This window comes from Zootoca vivipara, chromosome 2 (genome assembly GCF_963506605.1).
Source record: "Zootoca vivipara chromosome 2, rZooViv1.1, whole genome shotgun sequence".
Classification (NCBI taxonomy): domain Eukaryota; kingdom Metazoa; phylum Chordata; class Lepidosauria; order Squamata; family Lacertidae; genus Zootoca; species Zootoca vivipara.
The window spans coordinates 110900106-110926369 of NC_083277.1; the positions used below are offsets into that span (position 1 = coordinate 110900106).

The 26264-nt window shown below is 48.3% G+C and overlaps 1 protein-coding gene across 1 annotated transcript in view; it reads left to right on the top strand.

Moving 5' to 3' along the window:
- Positions 1 to 568: 568 nt before the first annotated feature.
- The window catches only part of TAMALIN (trafficking regulator and scaffold protein tamalin), a 32758-nt gene continuing 7062 nt past the window's right edge, over positions 569 to 26264 (top strand). Inside the window, exons 1-4 of the mRNA XM_035103399.2 lie at positions 569 to 781; positions 19177 to 19226; positions 23995 to 24049; positions 25248 to 25350. Coding sequence (XP_034959290.2) covers positions 614 to 781; positions 19177 to 19226; positions 23995 to 24049; positions 25248 to 25350 — 376 coding nt within the window. The 5' untranslated portion in view covers positions 569 to 613. The remainder of the gene's footprint in view (positions 782 to 19176; positions 19227 to 23994; positions 24050 to 25247; positions 25351 to 26264) is intronic.

Consider the following 26264-nt stretch of genomic DNA (forward strand, 5'->3'; position numbering starts at 1 on the left):
AGCGGGGCGGAGTTTCTTCTGAGGTGGTCGTGACTAACTGGAGAACTCTGAGGATCATCTAGTCCAACCCCCCAAAAAACAATGCAGGAATATGCAGCTGGCCCTTACGGGGATCCCACCTGCAACCTCGAAATTATAAACACCACGCTCTAACCAACGGAGCTATTCTCCTCCTTGAATCTCTGTGGCCGCGCAAAATGGGTCCCTGGCGCAATGGCTGTTCACCGGAAGGTTGGTGGTTCGAGCCCAGCCCGACTGGCTCGGGCAGGATTCTTGCATTGCAGGGGGTTGGGCTAGATGACCCCTTGGGTACCTTCCCATTCTACGGTGGTCTTCTCCTGACTCCGGAAAGAAGGCGGGGATGTTCCCGGCTATGAGCGGGGCGCAACCAGCGTGCGGGGGCGGGGCCTAACTGGAAAGGGCGTGGCTCCGCCGGCCTTAAAGGGGCGGGGGAGAGGCGCTGCTTGCGATAGAATCCATGGGGAGGGCGTGGTCTAGCCGGAGGAGGCGTGGTTTCCGCGACGCCCCGCCCCCCGGCGCTCCTCCAAGAGCCCATATAGCTCCGTGCAGCGCCGCCGCCCCCTTTTCCTTTCTGCCCCCCCGCGGCCCGGCTATGACCCTGCGGAGGCTCCGGAGGCTCCGGTCGGGGCAGCCCGACCAAGAGGCGGCGCCGGCGGCGGCGAGTGTGGCGGGCGCCGGTGTTCTCGGCGGCCGAGCGTCGGAGCTGGAGCTGGAAAGGGCGCTGGCGGCCTCGGGGGGCACCTTGCCCCGAGCCCGGAGGGTGAGTGAGAGCCGGGCTGCTGCCCTCTCTGCACGGACGGAAGCGCGAGGCTGGACCCGAGACCCGTGTCCCGCGAACACGCGCCGCGTCCCCACGACACGCGCTCCCCACCGCCCCAAGCCAACAGACCCCAGTCCTAGGGCGGGTCCCATTCCGGACCCTAATAGTGCGCCTCTGTCGCTTTCCCCCCCCCCATCCCTTTACCCCCGACGAGTATTGGGGCAGGAATGAATGGCACCCGCCCGGGATTTCCCCCTTCAACTCCACGGGAGATGGAAAAGCACGAGGGGACGTCGCCCCCCTCCTGCGCCTCTTCCCCGGCTGCCTTTCTTGGAGACATTTCCTTCCTTCCACCACCTCCCAGCCTCGCTTTTCACTCGCCCCGCCCCCTCTCGGATGCGCGTCCCCGAGATCAAAGTCCCGCGAATCCTCGGAGCACCTGCGGGGCTCGCTTCCAGTCCGTGATGGGGGCGAAGTGGGAATCTGGGTGTTGCTGTGTCGGGACTGCCTGGTGCGGAGGGAGAGATGAGATCACTTGACACGGATTTCCCCCTTGTTGCCTCCTTCTGTTTGCGCCCTTGTTAGGGGAGGGCGACGCAAGGGACAAAAGGAAATGCTGCTCGCGCTGCTTTGGTTGCCCCACCTGGCTCACCTGGGATCCTAGAGTTGGAAAGGGATCCCGAGGGTCATCTAGCCCAGCCCCCCTGCAATGCAGGAATCTTCTTCTCCTAAGTTGCCATTTGTGGGGGCAGTCGAACACCCTCCGGTTTAGCGCATTGTTGCCCAAAAGGACACTGTTTGTTTTTCTCACTCCTTGTGGAATACTGTACTTATTTAGTTTAGGTGGGTTTTAGTGCCCCTCCTATATAAATGAATGGCGTTTCTTGTCCAGCCCAAGGTTGTTGTGAGTACAAGTAAAATGCAAACACAACTTGTAGCTTTTGGTGCTATGCAGACAGAATTAGGGGCTGCTATCAGAAGCTGGTGATGCAGCTGTTGGACCTCCCAACATCTTTTTACCAGCAGAGAGACTCTCCTTTACAGGGGTACTTTTGATGTGTTTGCATGTGTGTCAATCTATGACCCCGCTGGGTTCTTCAGATATTTATTGGACTCCGCCTCCCATCATCCTTGGCTGGTTGAGGCTGATGGGACTTGGAGTGCAGCTGCCTTTGGAGACTACCACATTCACTATCCCTGGTATATGGGGTGCTCTTTTTGTTCCAGACAACACTTCTTTGCATGGGGCTTGTTGGGATGCAACTTAGAGCCACCCCTGGCTGGGATGTCCACTCGCCTTTAAATATGGCACCTACTTTCTGTCCCACGAATGTTCCCATGCAAAAATGCATCACATATTTAAGCCCACTGCACATGCATACCTAGAAAACAATACTATTGAGCTCACTGGTATTTTTATTTGTGTGTTTAACATGGGCATTTCCAAAGCTTGCATGGGATGTTTCTTTATCTGAAGGAACCTATTGAGTAGTGGCAGTAGGGTGAGAGGAAATGATGCAGTATTTATTCCACAATTTCTCACGTTCAAACTTTGTGGCCCTTGTTCTGTTTCCTGCTTCTAGAAGTACATGATTGGGTTCCTTGGAAAGCTACATCAACTTGAGAGAGGGAGAATTGATGCAACTATGACTTCTAAGTTGCCGGTGAACCATGGTCTGTGTAGAGTGTGCAAGGCATACAGTAGCAGTTCTGTGGAAATAGGATCAGAAATCTCTGGCCAAGGAGCCATATAATCTTGAGATGCCCACTATCTATTCACAAGCAGATTGAACCCTGTTATCACCGGTCACTTGACTCCAGTATCTTGGGGTGATTACTTGAATAGTATCTCATTCGGGGGGGGGGGTTATCCGTTGGCTAATCAGAAGTTTGATTATTTGTGAACCGCTCTGAGATCCATGGATGAAGGAAGAGTGGCATGCAAATTTAATAAATAAATAAAAATAATAGGATTTGGTTACGCTGTTTTTCCAACCACAGAGTAAAGACACCCTGATTCTCCTCCTGTAGCAAGGGATTGATTCTCTCTCATCATTGTTTTCCTGCATTTCAATGACTGTCATCTGCTTTCGTAGTCTATGTGTGGCTGCCTGCATACTTTCTTTTGTACTCCCATTTCTACCCCATATGAATACGCCTTAGATCAGTCTTCCCCAATGTGCTGCTCTCCAGATGTGTTTAGACTACAACTCTCACCAGCCCCAGCAGCATAGCCTAGGGGCAAGGATTATGGCAGCTGCAATCCAACAACATCTGGAGGTTGGGTTAGAGGGTTGGAAGAGACCCGATTTCACATCTCCATTGTGCCACAAAACTCACTCGGTGATCTCGAGTCGGTCAACATCTGTCTGTCCAACCTAACTCACAAGGTTGTTGTGAAACTAAAACTGGTCAGAGAGAGCTGCGGAGGTCACATACGTTCAAAACACTTATACCGCTTTTTACAGTCACGGCTCCCCCCAAAGAATCCTGTCTACAGTAGCTTACCCCTCGCAGAGCCACAATTCCCAGCAGCATCCACCTCAAACTGCAGTTCCCAGTATTTCTTAGATTCATGGTGGTGTAAAAGTGCTTTAAATGCATGGAGAAAATGTGACCGTAGGCTGCCCTGAGCTACCTGGAGGAAGGCTGTTATTTTAAAACTCTTCATTTAAACACCCCCCCCCCCAAATATTCAATGCTCCTGCTTGATCTTCTAGAAAGCAATTCAATCAACCGGCAAACTGCAAAGTCGCTAGTGCCTTTTCTGCTGCGTTCTCGAAGCAACTCCTGAACTTTGCAGCAGCAACTAAATCTGAACTGAAGCCGGTCCCGTTGGCAAAATACAAAGCCTATACATCTGGTACTAGCGCCACGAGCTCCGCAGTCACATGCAATATGGTTTTCAACCGCATATGTTGCTTCAGGCAAGTCTTCGTGCTCCTGTGGTAAACTCTGTCTGGCGGGATTGCAGTTAAAAGTGGCTTAACACCCAGACTCTTTTTCCTCCCCCTGAAGCTGCTGAGCAGCTTAGCTTGTTGACCAGGGCAATTTGCAGATTCAGTGCTTTTTCAGTGTCAGAAAAGTTGGCAACTGGTGAATGCCCAGGCTCATCCTCCTACCCTCATCGTACACACAAATAATAATCATTTTTTTCTGAAAAGCACCAAAGTTATTCCAGTTGTTAAGCTACATAACCACTGGGATCACCAGCTTATGGAAGGGAACAATTGCCAACAATATTGGTAGCCTAAATTCCTGGAGCCTTAGTTTGGTCAATATCTCCAGATAAAGTATGAGTACATGACATTTTTGAGATGCATCATTACAATGATTCACTGATCTAAAGAACCCTAGCAGCACAATAAGGATCTACCGTAATAGGGCAATACTGGAGCAGGAAAAGGTAGGGTATTTTGTGTGTGTCCATCCCAGGAGAGTCTGCCTTCCCCATCTGCGTTTGGGAACTGAAAGGCAAAGGAGAAGCAATGTTGGAAGCAAGTGCAATTTGTGATCATGATCAATTTGTGATCATGAATTTGTGAACATTGTTACTGATCACAGGGCAGGTCTGTTAAGGCACCGGACTTGGCATTTAATTTCTTGCTTTTGTTGAGCTTGTGCCAACAGGAGAGAACCGTAGCCAGTCTTAAAAGGCAGGGGGGTGGTGTTGTTTTTTAATGAAACCAAGTTTTTATTTATTTAATGAATTCTTCTGGTTTTTGAGAAGGAGGGTTATTAAAATAGCAGGTTCTATTAACAGTCTATGTGTGCGAGGTTGCCAGGTAGGGTAGGCATTTAGAGTTGCAGCGGGGATTTTCAGGCTGTGCCGAGTGGGGTGTTTGTGAAATGCAATGGAGTGGGGGTCACAGTCACCGTGCAGCGAGGTGTCTTTTTTGGGTATCAAGTGTGAGGCAGATAGGGTTTAGAAGGAGAATAGGGGATAGCGGAGGCAGTGTTGGAAATTAACCAGGAGCCAGGCAGATTTTGCACCTGGCTATTGGCCACTTGACCATAAAGCTGGACCATAAAGAAGGCTGATCACCGAAGAATTGATGCTTTTGAATTATGGTGCTGGAGGAGACTCTTGAGAGTCCCATGGACTGCAAGAAGATCAAATCTATCCATTCTTAAGGAAAATCAGCCCTGAGTGCTCACTGGAAGGACAGATCGTGAAGCTGAGGCTCCAATACTTTGGCCACCTCATGAGAAAAGAAGACTCCCTGGAAAAGACCCTGATGTTGGGAAAGATTGAGGGCACTAGGAGAAGGGGACGACAGAGGACGAGATGGTTGGACAGTGTTCTCGAAGCTACGAACATGAGTTTGACCAAACTGCGGGAGGCAGTGCAAGACAGGAGTGCCTGGCGTGCTCTGGTCCATGGGGTCACGAAGAGTCGGACACGACTAAACAACTAAACAACAATCGACCACTTGAGGCCAAGTGAAGATATCTGGACACCAGGATGGTGCCTGATATCTCCACCATCTGGGGATCATTGGATCCTGACTGTTTTCCCACGCTAATACCACATCCTGCAGAATTCCATCAGTTCTCTTTTATCTGTACAATCAGAATGAATTTCAGGAAACGAAGTGCTTTTTCGGTGCAGCCTGAGCAGGTTGTCTTACCCCACCCCACGGCCCTGTTCACAGTTATGAAGAATATTCTTACTTTATGAATGGTCCATGTCGCCATTCAGAAAAAGAGGTCGGAATAGGCCAATATCTATGTCAGCCATCCCTGGATCAAGTGACTTTCCTTCTTTAAGTTCTCAAAGTTCTTTCACCTAGCTTCTCAAGGTTCTCGCCTGAACCAGGCAGATCTTCAACTGAGAATCCTTCGCATTCAGTCCATCATTTGAAAAATAAAGACTTTAGAGTCATCTTGCCCAAAAATGGCAACTAGACATTCCGTTTTGGCAACTTTAACCCTGGTTAAAGGAGCCATTTGGCGCCAAGCCTCTATATCTGAGTTTATAACACTGGTCGTGAGACTGGAGTAGGTTTCCAAAGGTGATCTCAGGCCCAAAAAGATTGGCAAGCCCTCATTTATTCACTGAGCCATACCAGCATACCTGTATTTCATAACCAAAGGAATAGGCAGTGCAAGCGCTCTCTCCGCAAACATGGTGGTCCTGGCAAAATCTTCACTTCAAAACCGGAGCTATGTGCTTATTTTTCCAGTACAGTGGTACCTCGGTTTAAGAAAAGTCCAGTTTAAGAACGATTTGGTTTACAAGCTCCACAAAAGTGGAAATAGTGTCTTGGTTGAGAACTTTACCTTGGTCTAAGAACGGAATCTGAACGGTGGAAGGGTACCGGCAGCGGGAGGCCTCATTAGGGAAAGCACGCCTTGGTTCGAGAACGGCTTTGGTTTAAGAACGGACTTCCGGAATGGATTAAGTTTGTAAACCAAGGTACCACTGTACTTACTGCCACAGACTTTAACGGAGCAGGAAAACCTTAACTTTTAAACCACTGCTCAAAATTTCATCCGGTCGCTTTCCTTGAGAGGCCTGAATAAGGGTCACACTAGGTAAAGGTAAAGGGGCCCCTGACCATCAGGTCCAGTCGTGTCCGACGCTGGGGTTGCGGCGCTCATCTCGCTCTATAGGCCGAGGGAGCCAGCATTTGTCCGCAGACAGGTTCCGGGTCATGTGGCCAGCATGACAAAGCCGCTTCTGGCGAACCAGAGCAGCGCACGGAAATGCCGTTTACCTTCCCACCGGAGCGGTCCCTATTTATCTACTTGCACTTTGATGTGCTTTCGAACTGCTAGGTGGGCAGGAGCTGGGACCGAGCAACAGGAGCTCACCCCGTTGCAGGGATTCGAACCGCCGACCTTCTGATCAGCAAGCTCTAGACTCTGTGGTTTAACCCACAGTGCCACCTGGGTCCCTTTCAAAGAGTCACACTAGGTTTCACCAAAATGGGAAATAAATAAATGTTATGGCTATTTTTAAAACGGGCGGTGAAAGCCTCAGTTTCAGACTTTCTTTATATTGCTGGACCTCTGCCAATTCTTATTGGATCGGTTTGAAGCTTTCCTGCACCCGCAGGCCCCATCGGATTGAACAACGGTGCCAAGTTTCAACATATTAGTTCAACAGGTGCCATTTTTAAATAAAGTATAAGAGTTTTGGGTCCTGTGGTGGCAAAGCTTCCTCTTTGCGAAATTTTCTCCAAGCCTTCTCCCCCCCCCCCCCCGTCAAACCTTTGATGCCCTCATTGCCGGATCTCAGACCCAGATTTTGGCGTGGCTCCTTCAGGGTTGAATTACTAAAGCACAAAGTATGCATATACCACATCAGTTGCAAAAAGGGACGCCTGCCCGTTTCCTTTTCCTCTTTAAAGTTCACAGGCACAAGGCCCTTCTCATGCTTTGCTCACTGCTCCTGTGTGTTTTTAAAAGGTCGCCTGAAAAGCATTCTGTTGTATGAAAAAAAAAACCTCACATTGCGGCTTTAACTTGTGCTCCATACCACATTCAGGTCCGTTCCCTGATTTAAATTAAATTTTTAAAGCCCCTTAAAGATTTTTCCGCTTTTTGTGAGATGTTTGTTGTCCAAAATTCCTTCATTTAACCTCCACCTCTGTGGAGTTTTCCCTCCTTCTCTCATTTCCACTAACATAGGATTGTGGTTTCCATTGATATTCTGGCGCATGTGCGCCTCATAGATATCCATGAAAAGCATCTTATAGGCCACCTGGAAACCCCCTTTGCTAACAACCCCTTTTCCCTTCTAAGGAAAGTTATTGTGATGTGTCTTTTACTGGAAATTCTTTAAAAAAGAAAAGATTTGGAAGGGGCCCAAAGGGTCATCTAGTCCAACCCCCCCACAATGTAGGAATCTCGGCTAAAGCATCCATGACAGGTGGCCATCTAACCTCTGCTGAAAAACCTCTGAGGAAGGAGAGTCCACCACCTCTTGTGGGAATCTGCCAAACAGCTCTTACTCTCAGAAAGTCCTTCTTGATGTTTAGTCAGAATCTATTTTCTTGTAACTTGAAGCCATTGATTCGAGTCCTACCCTCCAGAGCAGGAGAAAACAAGCTTGCTCCATCTTCCATGTGACAGCTCTTAAGATATTTGAAGATGGCTATCATATCTCCTCTCAGTCTCTTTTCCAGGATAAACATATCCAGTGCCTTCAAGCGCTCCTCGTAAGACTTAGTTTCCAGCTTGTTGTTGTTTTATTAATAATAATTTATTTATACCCTGCCCATCTGACTGGGTTTCCCCAGCCACTCTGGGCAGCTCCCAGCAGAATATCAATAATAAAGCAATATAATATAATAGTAATTTATACCCCGTCAGTCTGGCTGGGTTTCCAGCACATATAAAAGCATAATAAGGCGTCAGACATTAAAAAACCTCCGTGTGGTTATTTATCTCCTTGACATCTGATGGGAGGCTGTTGGGTGCCACTACTGAGAAGGCCCTCTGCGATGTACAATTGGACCACTTTAACTGTCCAAAGAATCCTGAGAACTGTAGTTTAAGGGCGCTGGGAACTGTAGCTCTGTGATGAACTATAATTCCCAGGATTTTTTTTTTTGCAAGCAGGGAGCCATGACTGTTAAAGTCATGTAAATGTGCTTTCAATGCATGGTGCGGGGGTAGCCTCTAAGCCAGGGGACCCCAACCTGTGGCCCATGGGCCACAAGTGGCCCACGGAGGCCGTTTAACCAGCCCATGAGCGGCCCACTCGGTGAGTCCCTGCGTGCTGCGCTAAACTGGCACAGTGTGGCGCAGGGACTGTCTTCCGTGGTGCCGGAAATCTCTTCTGCACATGTCCGCGGCGCCGGAAATTGCTTCTGCGCATGCCCAGATGCATACCTTCCAACTCCCGGTTAGAAAAATCCAGAATCAGCAGCACCGACACCGGAAGTCGCTTCCAGACATGCGTAGAAGCAACTTACAGTGCCGGCGCTGCCCGATTTCTGGTGCCCAGACCATGGGCAGAGCGGCACCGGAAGTTGCTTCTACTCATGTCCAGACATGCTCAGAAGCGACTTCCAGTGCCGCTCTGCCCGATTTCCGGTGCCCAGACCTGGGCAGAGCACCCGAAATCGGTTCTGCGCATGTCCAGACATGCGCAGAAGGAGCCTCCCTGGCAGGTACTGAAATCCGGGGGGTTTATGGGATTTTTTCCAGTCCGGGCTGCCAGCGGGAAACGGTTTAAAATACGGGGGTTTCCCGCGAAAAACGGGAGACTTGGCAGCTATGCCCAGATGCCGGAAATTGCTTCTGCGCAGGCGCGATTTTCAACGTCTGGGCATGCGCAGAAGCGATTTCCGGCGCCGTGGACATGTGCAGACACAATTTCTGGCATTGCACTGCACCGGTCCGGCCCATGAAGGATCCCCGCAGGAGTGATCTGGCCCATGCCTGGTAAGCCTTGCCGACCCCTGCTCTAAGCTGTAGCGCAAATATAGCCCTACAGAGGCAATTTGGCCGCCAAGCACTATGTCTCTGAGCCGAAGTTTGTGTTGGTTGCGGCAACAGTTGGGGGAAATAAGGACTCGTTTCCTGTGTAGCTCTGTGCATCCCATAATAGTATCCTGTGGCTATGGCAGCCTCTTACTGCACGCAGAGATAACAGCTGTTGAAAGGAACTTTGAATGCTGCGAGCTATTGTACAAATGGGCTTGAGCAGCAGAGAAACTGTCTAGAAATAAGTTCCCTTAACCAGGTTATACAATTTGTTGCTTTTAATAAGGAGGCGGGGGCGGGAGACGGAGCGGGGGCCCAACTGCTGCGGGGGAATGACGTCTGTGCAAAAAAATAAAAAAAGCCCCCCCCCCCAACACCTTGACATCTCTGTTTTTCAGAACAGGAATGACATAAGTGTAAAGAAGCAGAACAATTGTGTCAGGGACTTGTGTGGTGGCGGCTAATTTGCAAAGTTGTTTCAAAACAAGCCCCCCTTGCTAGCTTTTGTGCAATTTCCATCTTGTGCAATTTCTGTATCAAGCTCTACAGATGCTCTTTTAAAAAACCACCTGGCTTGTTGCTGGTTCTACCCCTGGGGTGAATCCGGAGGCAAAACATTATTCGTGTTTTGCGGCTTTCCACGTACTTCTGCGTCCTTCAGACGTCCGATAGCTGAACTCTGCTTCCTTGAAAATTAAAATGGGAGAGATGTGCTTCACTATTGCACCCAAAAAGGCCAGATTCAAGGGTGTTGAATTCTTATTATCTCTCCTCAAAGGAGTACAACGCCTGCATTTTTTGCAGTTCTCAACACACCTGATTTGAAGGAAGAAGCTTCATAGCAGCCGTTCCTGTTGAGATCTCTATTATTATTATTATTATTATTATTATTATTATTATTATTATTATTATTATTACCCCACCCATCTGGCTGGGTTTCCCCAGCCACTCTGGGCAGCTCCCAACCGAATATTAAAAACACAATACAACATTAAACGTCAAAAACTTCCCTAAAGAGGGCTGCCTTCAGATGTCTTTCATTCATTCATTCAATCCAGGGGTTGTTAACCTGGTCCCTCCCGCCCACTAGGGGCCGTTTCAGGATTCTAGGTGGGCGGTAGGGGGTTCTACGGCACAAGCTGAATCCTCCTTCCATCAAGCACTGGTGGGCAGTAAGGAAATTTTACCACCAAGAAAGATGCATTAGTGCAAGGGTCAGCAAACTTTTTCAGCAGGGGGCCAGTCCACTGTCCCTCAGACCTTGTGGGGGGCCAGACTATATTTTGGAAAAAATATATGAATGAATTCCTATGCCCCACAAATAACCCAGAGATGCATTTTAAATAAAAGGACACATTCTACGGTACTAATGTAAAAACATGCTGATTCCCGGACCGTCTGCGCGCCGCATTTAGAAGGCAATTGGGCCGCATCCGGCCCCCGGGCCTTAGTTTGGGTACCCAGCATTAGTGGGCGGTAGGTATAAAAAGGTTGACTACCCCAGATTCAATCGATCAATCAATCGATCATTCAATTCCATTCCACCATCCTCATTTCTATAAAGGAACTGAGGGCAGCAGAAATTATTATTTCTTCAGCATCATCACTTAATTTGTCATCACAACAGCCCTATGAGGTAGGTTGGGTTAGGCCAGGCACGGCCAAACTTGGCCCTCCAGATGTTTTGGGACTACAACTCCCATCATCCCTAACTAACAGGACCAGTGGTCAGGGATGATGGGGTATAAATAATAAATAATAAAATAAAATAAATAATAAATCGAACCTGCAACCTTGGCGTTATCAGCACCTTGCTGTGAACGACTGAGCTGTTTATCTGAGACTGAATGACCCAAAGACCCTTGAGGCAAAGTTGCTGCAGAGTTACCTGCTCGAAAGGTGGATATCGCAAGTGGTAGCGTGGTGGTATGGTTAGAGTCGTTGGACTAGGACCAGGGAAACCCAGGCTCAAATCCCTGCCCTCAGTCACAAAGCTGACCAGGTAACATCAGACACATTGATTCTCAGCCTAACCCAGGCATGGCCAAGCTCGGCCCTCCAGCTGTTTTGGGACTACAATTCCCATCATCCCTGAACACTGGTCCTGTTAGCTAGGGATGATGGGAGTTGTAGTCCCAAAACATCTGGAGGGCCAAGTTTGGGACTGCCTGGCCTAACCCAACCTACCTCATAGGGCTGTTGTGATGACAAATTAAGTGATGATGCTGAAGAAATAATTTCTGTTGCCCTCAGTTCCTTGACAGAAATAAGGATGGTGAAATAGAATGGATTGATTGATTGAATCAGGGATAGTCAGCCTTTTTATACCTACCACCCACTAATGCAGGGTACCCAACTACGTCCCGGGGGCCAGATGCGGCCCAATTGCCTTCTAAATCCGGCCCGCAAACGGTCCGGGAATCTTCTGAGAAAGAAGATGGGGGAAGTTTTGCCCTGTCACCGGTTGCATCCTGGTTTCTGCTATGAATTTTAAAAAGTAGTCTTCTCCAGCCTACCCAAAGGATCCATGCTCGAGCGGCAATGCAGACAATTCCTGACGCACAGCAACTTGTTAAATAGGGCAGTTTTAAGCTGGAGCTCCTATCAAACCCTGCTCCCGACAGAGACACTTTACATCCATTGCAAATTCGGGTGTGAGAGGGAACCAGGAGCAAAATCTCGGGAGAGGCACTGAAGAGTACAGTGGTACCTCGGTTTTCAAACAGCTTAGTTCACAAACGCTGCAAAACCCCATCTTCTTTCTCAGTGCTGAGCCTTGGATGGTGTGGCTTTGGTAAATGTGCAGCGCAAATCTCAGTTTACTCATCGCCCAATCACTGTTGCTTGCCCATAACACAATTGGGGAATGAGAGGCAAGAACACTTCCACATAGGTTGTGAGCCCAGGCATTCCCCCTCGCACACAATTTTGCCATACCCTCCAATGTTTCTCTGATGAAAACAGGGGTGCCCATTGTTGTCGTTGCATAGCACGCACACGTACCGGCACATCACAATTCACGATATAGTGTCGGGCCGGTATCACAATTTCAAACTGCGTTGAGTGATAGCTCAGTCAGTAGAGCATGAGACTCTTAACCTCAGGGTCGTGAGTTTGAATCCCACACTTGGCTACATTGGCAAAGGGAAAAAAACCACTTTATATGCATTGTTTGAAGACAGGAGTGCCTGGCGAGCTATGGTCCATGGGGTCACGAAGAGTCAGACACGACTAAACGACAACATGCATTGTTTATTCATTCTGACAATGCGACACCAGGTGGCGCTGTGGAGTTCCGTTTTTGCCAACCCGATTGCTGGTACCGAGTTTGCAACGCATTTAATTGGAACGCTTCTTGGATGTGTCTAGATCCAGCCTGGGTGGAAGATTCCTGCATTGCCGGGGTTTTGACTAGTTTACCCCCATGGCCCCTTCCGACTCTACAAGTCTGCGATTTTCCAATATACAGTGATATCTTGGTTCTCAAACGCCTTGGTACTCAAACGACTTGGAACCCAAACACTGCAAACCTAGAAGTAAGTGTTCCAGTTGGCGAACTTTTTTTGGAAGCCGAGCGTGCTCCGTTTTGAGTGCCACACTTCCGTTTTGAATGTTACACTTCCGTTTTGAGTGTTCTGCTGAGGTCTGTCTGTTTTTGCTATTTATTTTGTGGTTTTGTTTTTGCGGCTCTTTTTTGTATTGTTTTTGTGACTGCGTGGAGCCCAGTTCAGCTACTGATTGATTGATTGATTGTGTGACTGCAGTACATTGTTTACTGCTTTCATTTTATGGTTCAGTGGTCTCGTTAAATAGTAAAAATCATGTTAAATTGCTGTTTTAGGGATTGTTTTTAAAAGTCTGGAATGGATTAATCCATTTTGCATTACTTTCCATGGGAAAGTGCGCTTTGCTTTTGGGACGGACGTCCGGAACGGATTAAGTTTGAGACCCAAGGTACCGCTGCATCAATATATCGCCCAGCCCTACTGGGGACCATCTGCGCCAAAATTTAACGTTGGGGCTGAAATTTGAGAGCCAGAATTCTGCTACTGGTGACCTATAGCCCTTTCCCAGGGTGAAGTCCCCTGGTTCAGGTGTCTCCCCCGGGGTGTCCCAGCAGGGGTGGGGTGCCATCTGGGTCCCCCCATCTGTTCGGCCGGCACCCTCTCTTTTCTCCTTGTTTGCCTTGCTCTTGTGCAGCCTCTGATCTGTCTTGTCGCCTGTGATCTCTGTAAAACTGTGACCCTGGAAAAGGCAAAATTAGAATTAAAAACACCCTGCGCCGCACAGCAGGAAACAGCCGCTCTCTCGGCCAGGAGATGAAAAGCCCTGTTTGTTTATGGAGCCGTCCGCCCCATTGATGGGGAGGAGTCAGAGCAGAAAAATAATGTGCAGGAGAAGCTCATTTCACTTTCAAAACTGCTGCGTGGAATTATTTGCATGCATTTTGACTGTTGTTCCTCGTGTCCTGGATCCCATCCGAGGCAGGGGGCCTTCAACCTCCCCACACCCCACCCCATATCTAAAGGGTGATTCCTCCTTGCACCCAGCTCCGACTATGGCAGCCACGCCACCCTCCTCACCCCAAAAGATGTGTCTCCTTTTTTGTGCCGCCTCCGCCTCCAGCTGGATATTGGAAGCACATGTTTGCATCGGGGTCTGTGTTTAATTACTGGTGGAGACAGCAGTTTCTGCAGGTCCAAGACGGGTTATTTCATTTTTGCATCTTTGGGCTCCCGGGGACCAGAGTGGAGGGATGCCTTGCCGCGTTGGAGGCACGCTTGAAAGGGAATAATTGGGCTTTAACTACATCCTCTTTCTCGCAGCTGGTTGCCATTTGGAGCAGCTTCTGTCAATCTGTTGTCGTCTTCTTCTTCTTCTTCTTCTTCTTCTTCTTCTTCTTCTTCTTCTTCTTCTTCTTCTTCTTCTTCTTCTCCTCCTCCTCCTCCTCCTCCTCCTCCTTCTCCTTCTCCTTCTCCTTCTCCTTCTCCTTCTCCTTCTCCTTCTTCCCCTTTGGCAGAGGACGGTTTGCTTATTCTCCCGCGTTTTCTTTCTCCTAGGAGCATCTCCCGGGTTTTTCCCTTTCTCCCCCTCGCCACAACTATATGGTCAGTTGGCTCCAGTTGCCGAGCAGCAAAATTGGCTTGCTCTCTGCTCAGCTAGCAGTACGTGGCAGCAGCCCACACCCAGAAACCCAAACCACGCGGTTTTCGAGGGGACTCGAGAGTGAGCTGGACTTCCCTCACAAAGCATGCGAGAAGTTAACTCGGCAGGCTGTGCGAAGAGAGGCGTGTGTGAGGAGGCATTCGAGAGACTGAAACTAGATCCAGTTGACTTTTCTGGGATCAGTCTGGAGCAGGGCGCTCAAAACAGAGGGAGCGGCCCTTTTTCACCCAGAGGAGCCACATTAATTCTGGGGTGGGGGGTGGGGGCGTTGCATGCCAGTGATGGGTGAGGCCTGAGGCCAAAGTGGATGGAGCGATGAATAGGACTCTTACCCTTTGTACGGAACACTGTAGCCGTACAAAGCTCAGAGGCATAGCTGCCAAGTCTCCCGTTTTCCCTGGGAAATCCCCGTTTTTCCAGCTGTTCCTAGCTGAAAAAACGGATTTCTTCCCCCCCGTTTATTCTGGCGCAGCGGCCATTTTGGAACTGGGCGGAGCATGCTCAGAAGTGACTTTTGATGCTGCTCTGCCCAGTTCCAAAATGGCTGCATTGCGACTTCTGGCGCGGCGGCCATTTTGGAACTGGGCAAAGCAGCATCAAAAGTCACTTCTGAGCATGCTCTGCCCAGTTCCAAAATGGAGGCAGCGCTACATCCGGTCTGCTATTTCCGGCCCGGTCCCTTATTTCTCTGACAGCAACTTGGCAGGTATGCTCAGAGGTACCTACCGTAATCATCTTTTATAGGGCGTGTTGAATTTTTCAACTTTCCAGAAATGAGGGGCACTTAAAAGTTTTAATGTGACCATGGAATTCAAAAGAGACTTTGGTTAAATTAATAGAGTTTGGTTTTGCTCGGTAAGTGAAACATGCATAAAATTGCACAGAAATCTTTACAAGTGATTGCAGTTATAACAGACCCTCCAAGTGTCCCTGTTTTCCAGGGACGGTGCCAGATTTAAAGAAGCCGTCCTGGGTTCTGATTTGATCCCAAAATGACCCGCTTTTCCTTAGTCCCTATTTTCATCAGAGAAATGCTGGAGGATAATGGAGTTATGTGACACACACACACACACACACACACACACACACACACACACAGGCAAGGACATAAGTTACTACAACCATTAGAAGACATCTGAAGGCTCTTTTGAATTCCATGGTCACGTTAAAACTTTTAAGCACCCCTCATTTCTGGAAAGTTGAAAAATTCAACCCTGTATAGGGAATTTTTTTAACTTTTAATTTTTTTATTACATTTTTAATATATGTTGGAAGCTGCCCAGAGTGGCTGGGGCAACCCTGTTAGATGGGTGAGGTGGTATTATTATTATTATTATTATTATTATTATTATTATTTATAATAATAATAATAATTTATTGTTGTTGCTGCTGTTGATGACTAGGGTGTACCTATTTTCATTGGATAAATGTTGGAGGGTATGTTATAAGCATAGACTGACCAAGCTAAATGTTGTGCAGTCACAAAAATAAGAAGATTTGAACTCCTCACACCCAAAAACATATTTTAAAGACCCCCTCACTGGAGAAATTTGCAAGAAATAAAATAAGTTCCACCCCTTAGAATGGCATGCCTTACTGTGCATCCAGCACCTCTTCATCCAGGCAAGCAAGGAGCCATTTTTCATCACGGCTCAAGGACACAGCCCAGCAAAAGCACTCAAGAGCAGAGCTGGGGAGAAAAAATCCAGAGGGCCGGATAGAAAATTCCAGTGCACCACATTGATCCCCCCCTTCAGCCTTAAGATCCCCCACCCCTTCTCTAAAACGATCCCAGGAGTGTGAGCTTTGGGTGTGTAGTAGGTTCCTTAGGCAACCAGGCAACTGGGATTTCTCCTGCCCTGGCAATCTGCTACTGCAAGTGGATTCAAGAATACCCTGGGAATTCATCCTCTGCAACTACAAGCCTCAATCCAGCATTGCTGTTAGGCATGTTGATGCCCATCAGAGTAAATGGGTTTAAGTGTACCTAACTCGGGCGTTGACTTAGGCTATAAGTCATTTTTGGACTCACAGCTGTCCATGGAGGCACAGGTTAATTTTGTGTCCAGGGCGGCTGTCTATCAGCTCCATCTGGTACGCAGGCTGAGACCCTACCTGCCCGCAGACTGTCTTGCCAGAGTGGTGCATGCTCTAGTTATCCCCCGCTTGGACTACTGTAACACGCTCTACGTGGGGCTACCTTTGAAGGTGACCCGGAAACTGCAATTAATCCAGAATGCGGCAGCTAGACTAGTGACTGGGAGTGGCCGCCGGGACCACATAACACCGGTCCTGAGAGATCTACACTGGCTCCCAGTACGTTTCTGAGCACAATTCAAAGTGTTGGTATTGACCTTTAAAGCCCTAAATGGCCTCGGTCCTGCATCTCCACCCCCACCATTCAGCCCGGACACTGAGATCCAGCACCGAGGGCCTTCTGACGGTTCCCTCATTGCGAGAAGTGAGGTTACAGGGAACCAGACAGAGGGCCTTCTTGGTAGTGGCACCCATCCTGTGGGACGCCCTCCCAGCAGATGTCAAGGCAATAAGTAACTATTTTACTTTTAGAAGACAACTGAAGGCGGCCCTGTTTAGGGAAGTTTTTAATGTTTAATGCTGTACTGTTTTAATATTCGGTTGGAAGCCGCCCAGAGTGGCTGGGGAAACCCAGCCGGATGGGCGGGGTATAAATAATAAATTATTATTATTATTAGTGTCCAGTCCTGGCCCTCTGCCTCCTTTGATTTGGGTCCTTTGCTTTTCCCACTCCATTAATGGGCGAGTCACTTGTATTGTATCCAAACTCGAACAGCTTTTTCTAGCCTAAACCTTTCCGGAACAGAGAGCTAAATCCTCATCTCTACTCCGAAACAGCAGCACGCTCTTGCCAAAAATCCCAGTGCAGCTCCCAACGAGCTCACATTGGATAGGCTTGCAAAACTATTGCAAGGATCTTTGAGCCAACAGGCCATGATCTAAGCCTTGAGGTCATTTTAGGCTGGTGTAAAACAGCGACTGGGGGCTGGGGGGGGGAAAGAGACACGTTCTGGTTCTGTGCTTACACGCAGGCTCTGGCTGGCGTGCAGAAATGTTTGGATCCCATGCGAGAGCAGTTGTTTACTTTCAAGCACGATCCCCAATTGCATGTGTGGCTCTTTAATAGAAACCGGCTGCCTCGCCTCTTGGCTGCTCCCAGCAACGATGTGGAGTTCAGCCGCCGGAAAAAAAAAAACGGCCAAAGACGCATATGTTTGCATGCTCGCGCAGCTTGGAAAACTTCACAAGAGACGGCGCATTGTCGCTCCCAACTGCTGCTGGGCAGCTCTGCCAAGAAGTCTTACGTTCCAAATGCTAAATGGGAACCGGAATGTGGATCTGCCGCCCACCTTCTGAGGGGGTAGTGGGATCTATTTATGCAAATAGATGTGCTTCTTTGGCCCCCCTCTCCCCAGCTCCCATCATGCCCTGGGTGTGCCGCTCTGCTCAAACACCCAACAATGAGAGGGTCTGTTTAGGATGGGCTGGACAATTGATTTCATTTTTCCAAAAAATGGGGCTTTTGCATAAAACAGGCTTTCTCTCTCAAGGACTTCTCGTTCCCCCACCCCCATGGCATCAAGCCATATGGCTTTAAAAGCCTGCAATGTTCAGGACGTGACTTGGAGCTTGCACGCTTGACGTCGGAATTGGTGGTGGGTGTTGGGACCCTCTCCTTGCAGTCCCGGGCCAAGTATCTGAAACATTTGATCGCGAGGGCTGTTCCAAGAAAAGCCCCCTTAAATAATCTGGTTTATATGAAAGGCTCATCTTTTGATGGACACCAACCCCCAACAGTCCCAGCCGGCACGGCTAATGATCGGGGCTGATGGGAGTTGTAGTCCAACAACATCTGGAGTGGGCTTATTCCTTTCTACAAGGTTACGTAGCGCGCTTCAGAGCCATGGAAAGGGGTGGTGACTAGATCTGGCAACTAGGTGACTGGGAGCGGCCGCCGAGACCACATAACACCGGTATTGAAATATCTACATTGGCTCCCAGTACGTTTCCGAGCACAATTCAAAGTGTTGGTGCTGACCTTTAAAGCCCTAAATGGCCTCGGTCCAGTATACCTGAAGGAGCGTCTCCACCTCCATCGTTCTGCCCGGACACTGAGGTCCAGCACCGAGGGCCTTCTGGCGGTTCCCTCGTTGCGAGAAGCCAAGTTGCAGGGAACTAGGCAGAGGGTCTTCTCGGTGGTGGCGCCTGCCCTGTGGAACGCCCTCCCAACAGATGTCAAAAAGGAAAACAACTACCAGACTTTTAGAAGACATCTGAAGGCAGCCCTGTTCAGGGAGGCTTTTAATGTTTAATAGATTATTGTGCTTTATTTTTCTGTTGGAAGCCGCCCAGAGTGGCTGGGGAGACCCGGCCAAATGGGCAGGGTATAAATAATAAATTATTATTATTATTATTATAAATTATTATTAATGTTTGGTGGTTTATTATGTTTATTATTTATATGCTGGAAGTTGTCCAGAGTGGCTGGGGCAGCCCAGTCAGATGGGCAGAGTACGAATAATAAAATTGTGATCATGTGCACACAGTTGTCATTCAGCACCTGTTCCTCTGTGGCTTTTCCATGGCTTCAAAACCGTGAAATACTTCTCCTGGTCCAGCCATCTACCTTATCCAACCCTTGGGTGTTGTAGCATTTGTGTGTGTGTGTGAGAGAGAGAGAGAGAGAGAACGCACTTTGAGGCATGCCTTGACTAATTGCGGTCTTTGTTTTCCTCTTGCCCTCTCTTCCTCAGGGCTCCGGATTCAAATGGCAATATCTCAGCCAATCACCCGAGCAGCACAGGTAAGCTCCTTTGTTCCTTTCCGCTAGGAGAATTTAAGCGGAATCAGCAAATCCTGTTTTGGCTTTGCTGCTGCTGCTGCTGTGTGTGTGTCTAAGTCAGACTAAGCATGTAACCTTGCAGTATTTGTGATTTCTCCGTGGACTCAACAGAAAGCACAGACGAGCACAATGGTGCGCCCAGAATCGCCTTCTCCCTTGCCTGCCCCCTGCACTCTCTGGTTCATTTCTTCCGCTGATGCTCCTTAATCACAGCTGCAATATGTGCTGCTACCCTCTAGGGCAGGGCAGTGATCTACTCACAGAGTTAAAAACTGGCAGTGATCTACCCCCTTTTGGGGGGGTTCAGGTCAAAGTTGAGCTTTTTTAGGAAGGAAAGCCCTGTTTTGGGGGTCCACGTAAAAGTTGTTGATCTTCTTTAGGAAGGAGGAAAGCTACATTGAGCTCTTTTTTTAGGAAGGAAAGCCCTCTTTTTGTTGGTTCAGGTCATTTTAGGGGTGCAGGGCAAAGGTGTTGAGTTTTTTTTTAGGGGAGCCAAAGTTTTTTAGCTTCTTTGGTGGGGAGCCACTGATCTACCGGTGATCTACCACAGGCGTCCAGTGATCTACCGGTAGATCACGATCTACCTGTTGGACATGCCTGCTCTAGGGTATTCCCAGCTCAGCGGGTGGTCTCTGGGGGGTGTCCCCGCCTCTGAATGAGCTGCTCCTTCAATAGCAACAATGGCTTGACTGATTTCTAAAAGGAGGCGGATCATCTGGGGAGTCTTTTGACATTCTCCCCCACCCCTGGGGTGTGCTTGAGAGGAAGGTAGAGACCTTGGCCTTTTGGCACAGGGCTTAATTCCCAAAGCATAGGCAAGGCATTTGACATTCCCTGCAGGGTAGTCTTGAGAGTGACATCTGCTTTAATCTGAGGGCACCTGGGCTTGCTCTGAGCGTAGGGCTCTGGGTGGAATTCCGTTCTCTGCCCGTCCCTCTCAGTCCCAAGATGAACTACTCCTCATAAGTAGGCTCCTGTGTCATAATTTTTAATAGGCTCCTGCTTCATCTGAACAAACTCCCCAGCAGCTCAGTTGGTAGAGCAGCAGACTCTCAATCTCGGGGTCGTGGGTTCAAGCCTCGCTTTTGGGTAACAAGATTGCTGCAGGGGGTTGGACTAGATGACCGCCGTGTTCCCTTCCAGCTCTACAATTCTGTGGTTCTAAGATCCTGAATGCAGTCCAAAGCAAACTGCTGGTGGCTGTGTTTCTGTCGTGCTGAGGTGGCTCACCTGTGTGTGTGTGTCGGTCCCGTCCCCCCGTCCCCCACCGACAAAAGTTTTTGTGGCTCCCAAGATCCCGCCCTCCATTTGTGGTTTTTAAAAAATGAAATAACTCCTGTGCATCCCCTGATTTTTGTGTGTCCATCAAGGTCCTTCCATTTCAAAAGTTACATTTTCTAAAATGTAAACGAATAATCTTTTAAACAGAGTTTTACTAACTGCTGCTGCAGGTTCCCATTTGGAAGGCAGCCTTGAGAGCTGCAGGAAGTGGCAGGCCCACTTTGACATTTTAGCCCTTGCGAAGAAGTCCCCCTCTCAAAAGCATTTTCAGCTCTTAGCAATGATTTGTCCCCAGTCTTCGCTACACAGTCTATGACCCAGGCCAGCCTTCAGTTCACGCACACCACGAAATCGTTTATTCTTAGCTGTCCTGGAGCAGATTTTGGATGGGGCCGACCAAAAGTTGTGAACTACGGCTTCCATCATCCCTGATCGTGGTCCACGCTGGCTGGGACTCATGAGAGTTGGAGTCCATCTGAAGGGCACCAGGACAGTGAAATATGAGCAGAAAGCTGAACTTTGTTGGTAGTATTATCCTCTTTCTGAAACAGAGCTTGGAGCGCTGTAGCTTGATCCCAGTTCAAAAAATGTAGGGTTGGGCACACCAAAACTACTACTTGGAAGGAGACGACCCCTCCCACAAAACCCCACTTCCTTTGATTTGGTTGTTTCCCAAACTTGCGTCTCCAGCTGCTTTTGGACTACAATTCCCATCATCCCTGACCACTTGTCTTGCTAGCTAAGGGTGATGGGAGCTGTAGTTGAAAAACAGCTTGGAGACCCAAGTTTGGGAAACACTTGGTTTAGTTGTATTCTGGCTGGCTTGGTTCCCCAATGAGAGCTACAGTGTAAGAATCTTTTCGTGTGTGGTGCTTTGTGGTCTGGGGTGCATAGTCTGATCTAGCTCGGTTTGGCAATCTGTTCATTAGACGCCTCTCGGGATGAGAGCGTGGTTTGGAAGGCTTCCTTTTCTGTTAACGATTTAGCTGAGTTTTGTTGCCTCGAGGCGGAAGGCTCAAGAGTTAATGAGGAATGTTACACATCAACAAAAGCACCACTTCCTGTTCAAGTTTGGGGGCTGGTGGAGCCTGTATGGGGCATGTGGCAAGCGTAATCACTACCAAAACCCCTTTGCGATCGTGCCTTAAAGCAGACTTTCCTGAGTCCCATCATCTGTGACCTTCTCTCTTTTTTAAAGAATAATTTATTAAATTTTCCAAATAAACACATTAAACACATTACACGAAACAAAACATTCAAAAAACAACACACACAATTTTTCTCTTTTTAACAGTTATTTCCATATCTCTCATTCCCAATGCTCTGCCGAGCTTGACTTCCCTCCCTCCCCTCATTTGGTTTTCTTTCCAACTCTTATCTCGCAGTTCCTTTATTCCTTCCATTTAAAGTCAGTTTGTAGGATTTATTTCAGTCCTGCAAGTGTCTTTAAACTTCTACAGTTCCTTTCCATATAGTCGACAAATTTACTCCAATCTTTTTGGAACCTTGTTTTCCCCCTGGTTTCGGATCCTGCTAGTCAGTCTTGCTAATTCCGCATAGTCTATCATTTTTGTCTGCCACTCTTCAATCGTCGGTAAATCCTGAGTTTTCCATTTTTGGGCTAACAAAAGTCCTAGCCGCGGTTGTCGCATACAAGAATATTATATAGTCCTCCTTTGCAATCTCTTGTCCAATAAGTCCTAATAAAAATGCCTCGGGTTTTCTGGGAAAGGTATACTTAAGAATCTCTTTCAGTTCATTATATATCATTTCCCAAAATCCCATCATCTGTGACCTTCGCCCATTTTGCCCGATGATGCTGATGGGGTTGTAGCCGGACACCTTTGGGGGACACAGGGTTGTGGAAGGCTACTTTTAAAGTGTAGAGATGCGGATATGAAACTGAGAGAGTACTTTCCCACACACACACTTTAACAAAATTTATTCACCTGGCATTTTCAAAATGCTTTTGTGTCACCTTTAAGTTCTCATGGAACCAGTGGCGTCGCAAGGGAGGGGTGCCCTGGTTGCCATGTCTGGGGCGCGGTGGCATGAGCAGCCATCACGACGATGACGCAGCCACATGCGGAGGATCCTCCGTTCACAACTGCAGCCACGAGCAGAGGATCCCGCCACCGCCCGAACGGCGCTCGGGTGGCGCCAGTGGGAAACTGCTATGTACAACACATGCGCGGTGTCGCACACATGCGCTGTACATAGTGGTTTGCCAGCGACGCCATTAGAGCACCGTACAGACGGTGGTGGGATTCCGCCGCTGCCGCCGGCAGCAGCCGCTTACGGCTCCCTCCCAGCCTCCCTTCCTGGCTCACTGTAAGTGGCTGCCGCTTTGCCACTTACAGCGAGCCAGGGAGGGGCGGATGGGAGCCGTGGCTCCCGAGAGGGCGAGCTGCGCAGCTTTGCCAGCGCCCTGGCAAAGCAGCAAAGCTCTCCCCTTTCCCAAGCTACCCCGAGCTGCCGATGTGTGTGGGGGTGCCAAAAAAAATTCTGCACCGGGTACCACCTGAGTTTGCTACGCCTCTGCATGGAACAGCAGCTTTCACAGAAGATAACTTGCTCAGACACATGCAGAAATGTAAAGAAATACCTTCCAGCATATTTCTGGGGCTGGTTGGGTGCTGATTTAATTTGTTAATGAGGGGGAAAGAAAATTCGAGTACTGTAATCAGGTATAGGCTGACTGGGTCCAGCTGCCTTGGAATAGGCTAAATACTTCTCATTAAACCATCTTGTCAGGAGGAGGAAGACTCCACCCACAGCATAGCTGCCAAGTTTTCCCTTTTCTCGCGAGGAAGCCTATTCAGCATAAGGGAAAATCCCTTTTAAAAAGGGATAACTTGGCAGCTATGACCCACAGTCACTTTGCCCACTCTGAGCCCCTGCCTGGATTTGTCAAAGCTGGATTATACAGAAGCCCACTCCCTTCCTGTTTGTTTTGTCGGCTTAAACCGGGGTGGGGGAGTGGGGGGTGTAAGGCATCAGAAGATGTGCTAGTTAGTGCAAGGCAAACAAGTGGACCAGCTGCTTGAACATAGCTCAGGGTTTCCCAAAATTGGAATATCCAGCTGTTGTTGGACTACAACTCCCATCATCCCTAGCCAGCAGGATCAGAGGTTAAGGATGATGGGATTTGTAGTCCAGAAACAGCGGTAGACCCAAGTTTGGTAAACCAAGCTGGTTTTTTGTTCTGTCCCCCCAGCCCCAGCCCCTATTTTGATGGTTCTCAAAAGAGTCTCTTTGGAGCGTAATTGGTGAGCCTGCAAGCAAAGGAAGCTTCTGTAACTTAGTCATGGGGGGGGGGGTTGTTTGGGGAGGGAGTGCGCTTAGCACATGCAGCCAAGGCAAGTGAAGACAAATCGTACACAGCTATGGAAAATATGGTCTCTTGGGAAATCTCAGCAATTGACCCCATTCCTCTTGTTCATTCCAGAAAGGTGATCACCCTGGAGAAGGAAGAGGCTCAGGCCTTTGGCTTTGAGATTCAGGTGAGTCCAGAGGGAGAATCCCTTCCATTCTGGCTCTTAACCCAGTGAGTCCAGAATTCAACAAGGGTTCAGGTGTGTTGTAGGTTGCAATCCATGAGCATCGAGTACCTTTAAAAAAAAGAAAAGAAAGATATTTCTGGATCTGAAGTTTTTTAAGCTGTTGAATCTCAAGTAGCAAAATGGCAATTCTCTTCTTTAAACCCAGTACAGTGGTGCCTCGCTAGACGAATTTAATTCGTTCCACGGGTCTTTTCTTATAACGAAAAATTCGTCTAGCGAATCCCATAGGAATGCATTGAAAATTTTTTGTTTTTTTTTTTTTGCCCATAGGAACGCATTAATTGAATTTCAATGCATTCCTATGGGAAACCGCGATTCGCTAGACGAATTTTTCGTAAAACGAATTCATCTAGCGAGGCAACCTCCGCTCAAAAAATCCTTTCGTTAAGCGGAAATTTCGTCAAGCAGGGCATTCATTAAGCGAGGCACCACTGTAATTAGGTTTTGGGGAGGGGGTCTTTGAATCGGGCAACTCAGGCATTTCATCATGCTCTCATTTCCAAAATCCATCTCTTCCTACTTGGGAAATAGCAGTACCAATTTTGGGGAGGGGTAGGAGCAGCGTTCGAAATACACCAGGTGCCAGGCTATCAGTCACTTGCGACTAAGTGAAGATGCCTGGGTGCCAGGATGGTGCCTGATGTCTCCAACAGATCCTTGGATCTGGACTGTATACACACACTACAACACATCCTGTAGAATTCTGATTATTACTATTTTTTGCACAATCAGAACGAATTTAAGGATCCAAAAAGGTAATTGAAAAATAACAACTTTAAGTTTTGTTAGTTCGATAAAGGTTCTTGAAGGGGTAGCGAAATACAATTTTCTAGCCGTCTGGCACCCAAATGGCAACTAGGCATTCCTTTTTTGGTGACTGCAACGCTGGTTTAAGAAAACATTTAGTGCCTAGTTTATGTATCTGAGTTTCTGACACTGGCAGGGGGAGGTTTAGTCTTATCGTTTGCCATGTGTTTCTATATCCTTGAGCTGCTAGGAGGCGATTGTTCTTTGTTTCAGTTTATCTACTTTGCCAGATAGCTCTCAAGCTACAGTGGAACTTGCGCATTATTTGGGTGACTGCGGTCTGATCTCATTTTAAAAAACCAACCAAACCTGTTTCCTCTGCTCCTTTCAGACCTACGGGCTGCACCACCAGGACACAAAACGGGTGGAGATGTTCACCTTTGTATGCCGTGTGCATGATGATAGCCCGGCCCAGGTAGCTGGCCTGAAACCAGGTAAGAGATGTCATGCTTTAGCGTCTTGAACCTAATGGACTACTTGTGAGTTTTCACCCTTGATAGCTTGCTTTCAAATGTGGTGTGCTGGAGAAACTAAGCAAATACTGATCAAAACCCTTATCGGTGTGATGTTTGATCAAAAGTAAATGTGTCTAGATCAGGGGTAGGCAACTTAAGGCCCAGATGCGGCCCAATCGCCTTCTCAATCCAGCCTGCGGACGGTCCCGGAATCAGTGTGTTTTTACATGAGTAGAATGCGTGCTTTTATTTAAAATGCATCTCTGGGTTATTTGTGGGGCATAGGAATTTGTTCATTCCCCCCCAAAAAAAATACAGTGGTACCTCGACTTACAAACGACTCGACAACCGAATTTTTCGACTTACGAATGGGGCAAATGGCCGTGCACTTACGAAACAATGCCTTATGAGGAAGGGCTTAGGGAGCTGGGTATGTTTAGCCTGGAGAAGAGAAGGTTAAGGGGTGATATGATAGCCATGTTCAAATATATAAAAGGATGTCATATAGAAGAGGGTGAAAGGTTGTTTTCTGCCGCTCCAGAGAAGCGGACACGGAGCAATGGATTCAAGCTCCAAGAAAGAAGATTCCACCTAAACATTAGGAAGAACTTCCTGGCAGTTAGAGCTGTTTGACAGTGGAACTTGCTGCCAAGGAGTGGGGTAGCGTCTCCTTCTTTGGAGGTCTTTAAGCAGAGACTTGACAGCCATCTGTCAGGAATGCTTGGATGGTGTTTCCTGCTTGGCAGGGGGTTGGACTGGATGGCCCTTGCGGTCTCTTCCAACTCTATGATTCTATGAATGTCTCGACATCCAAAAGGAAACCGCGGCGGTTTTAGATAGGGATTTTTCGACTTGCAAATTTTTAGATATGGTTTGCTTCGACTTACGAATTT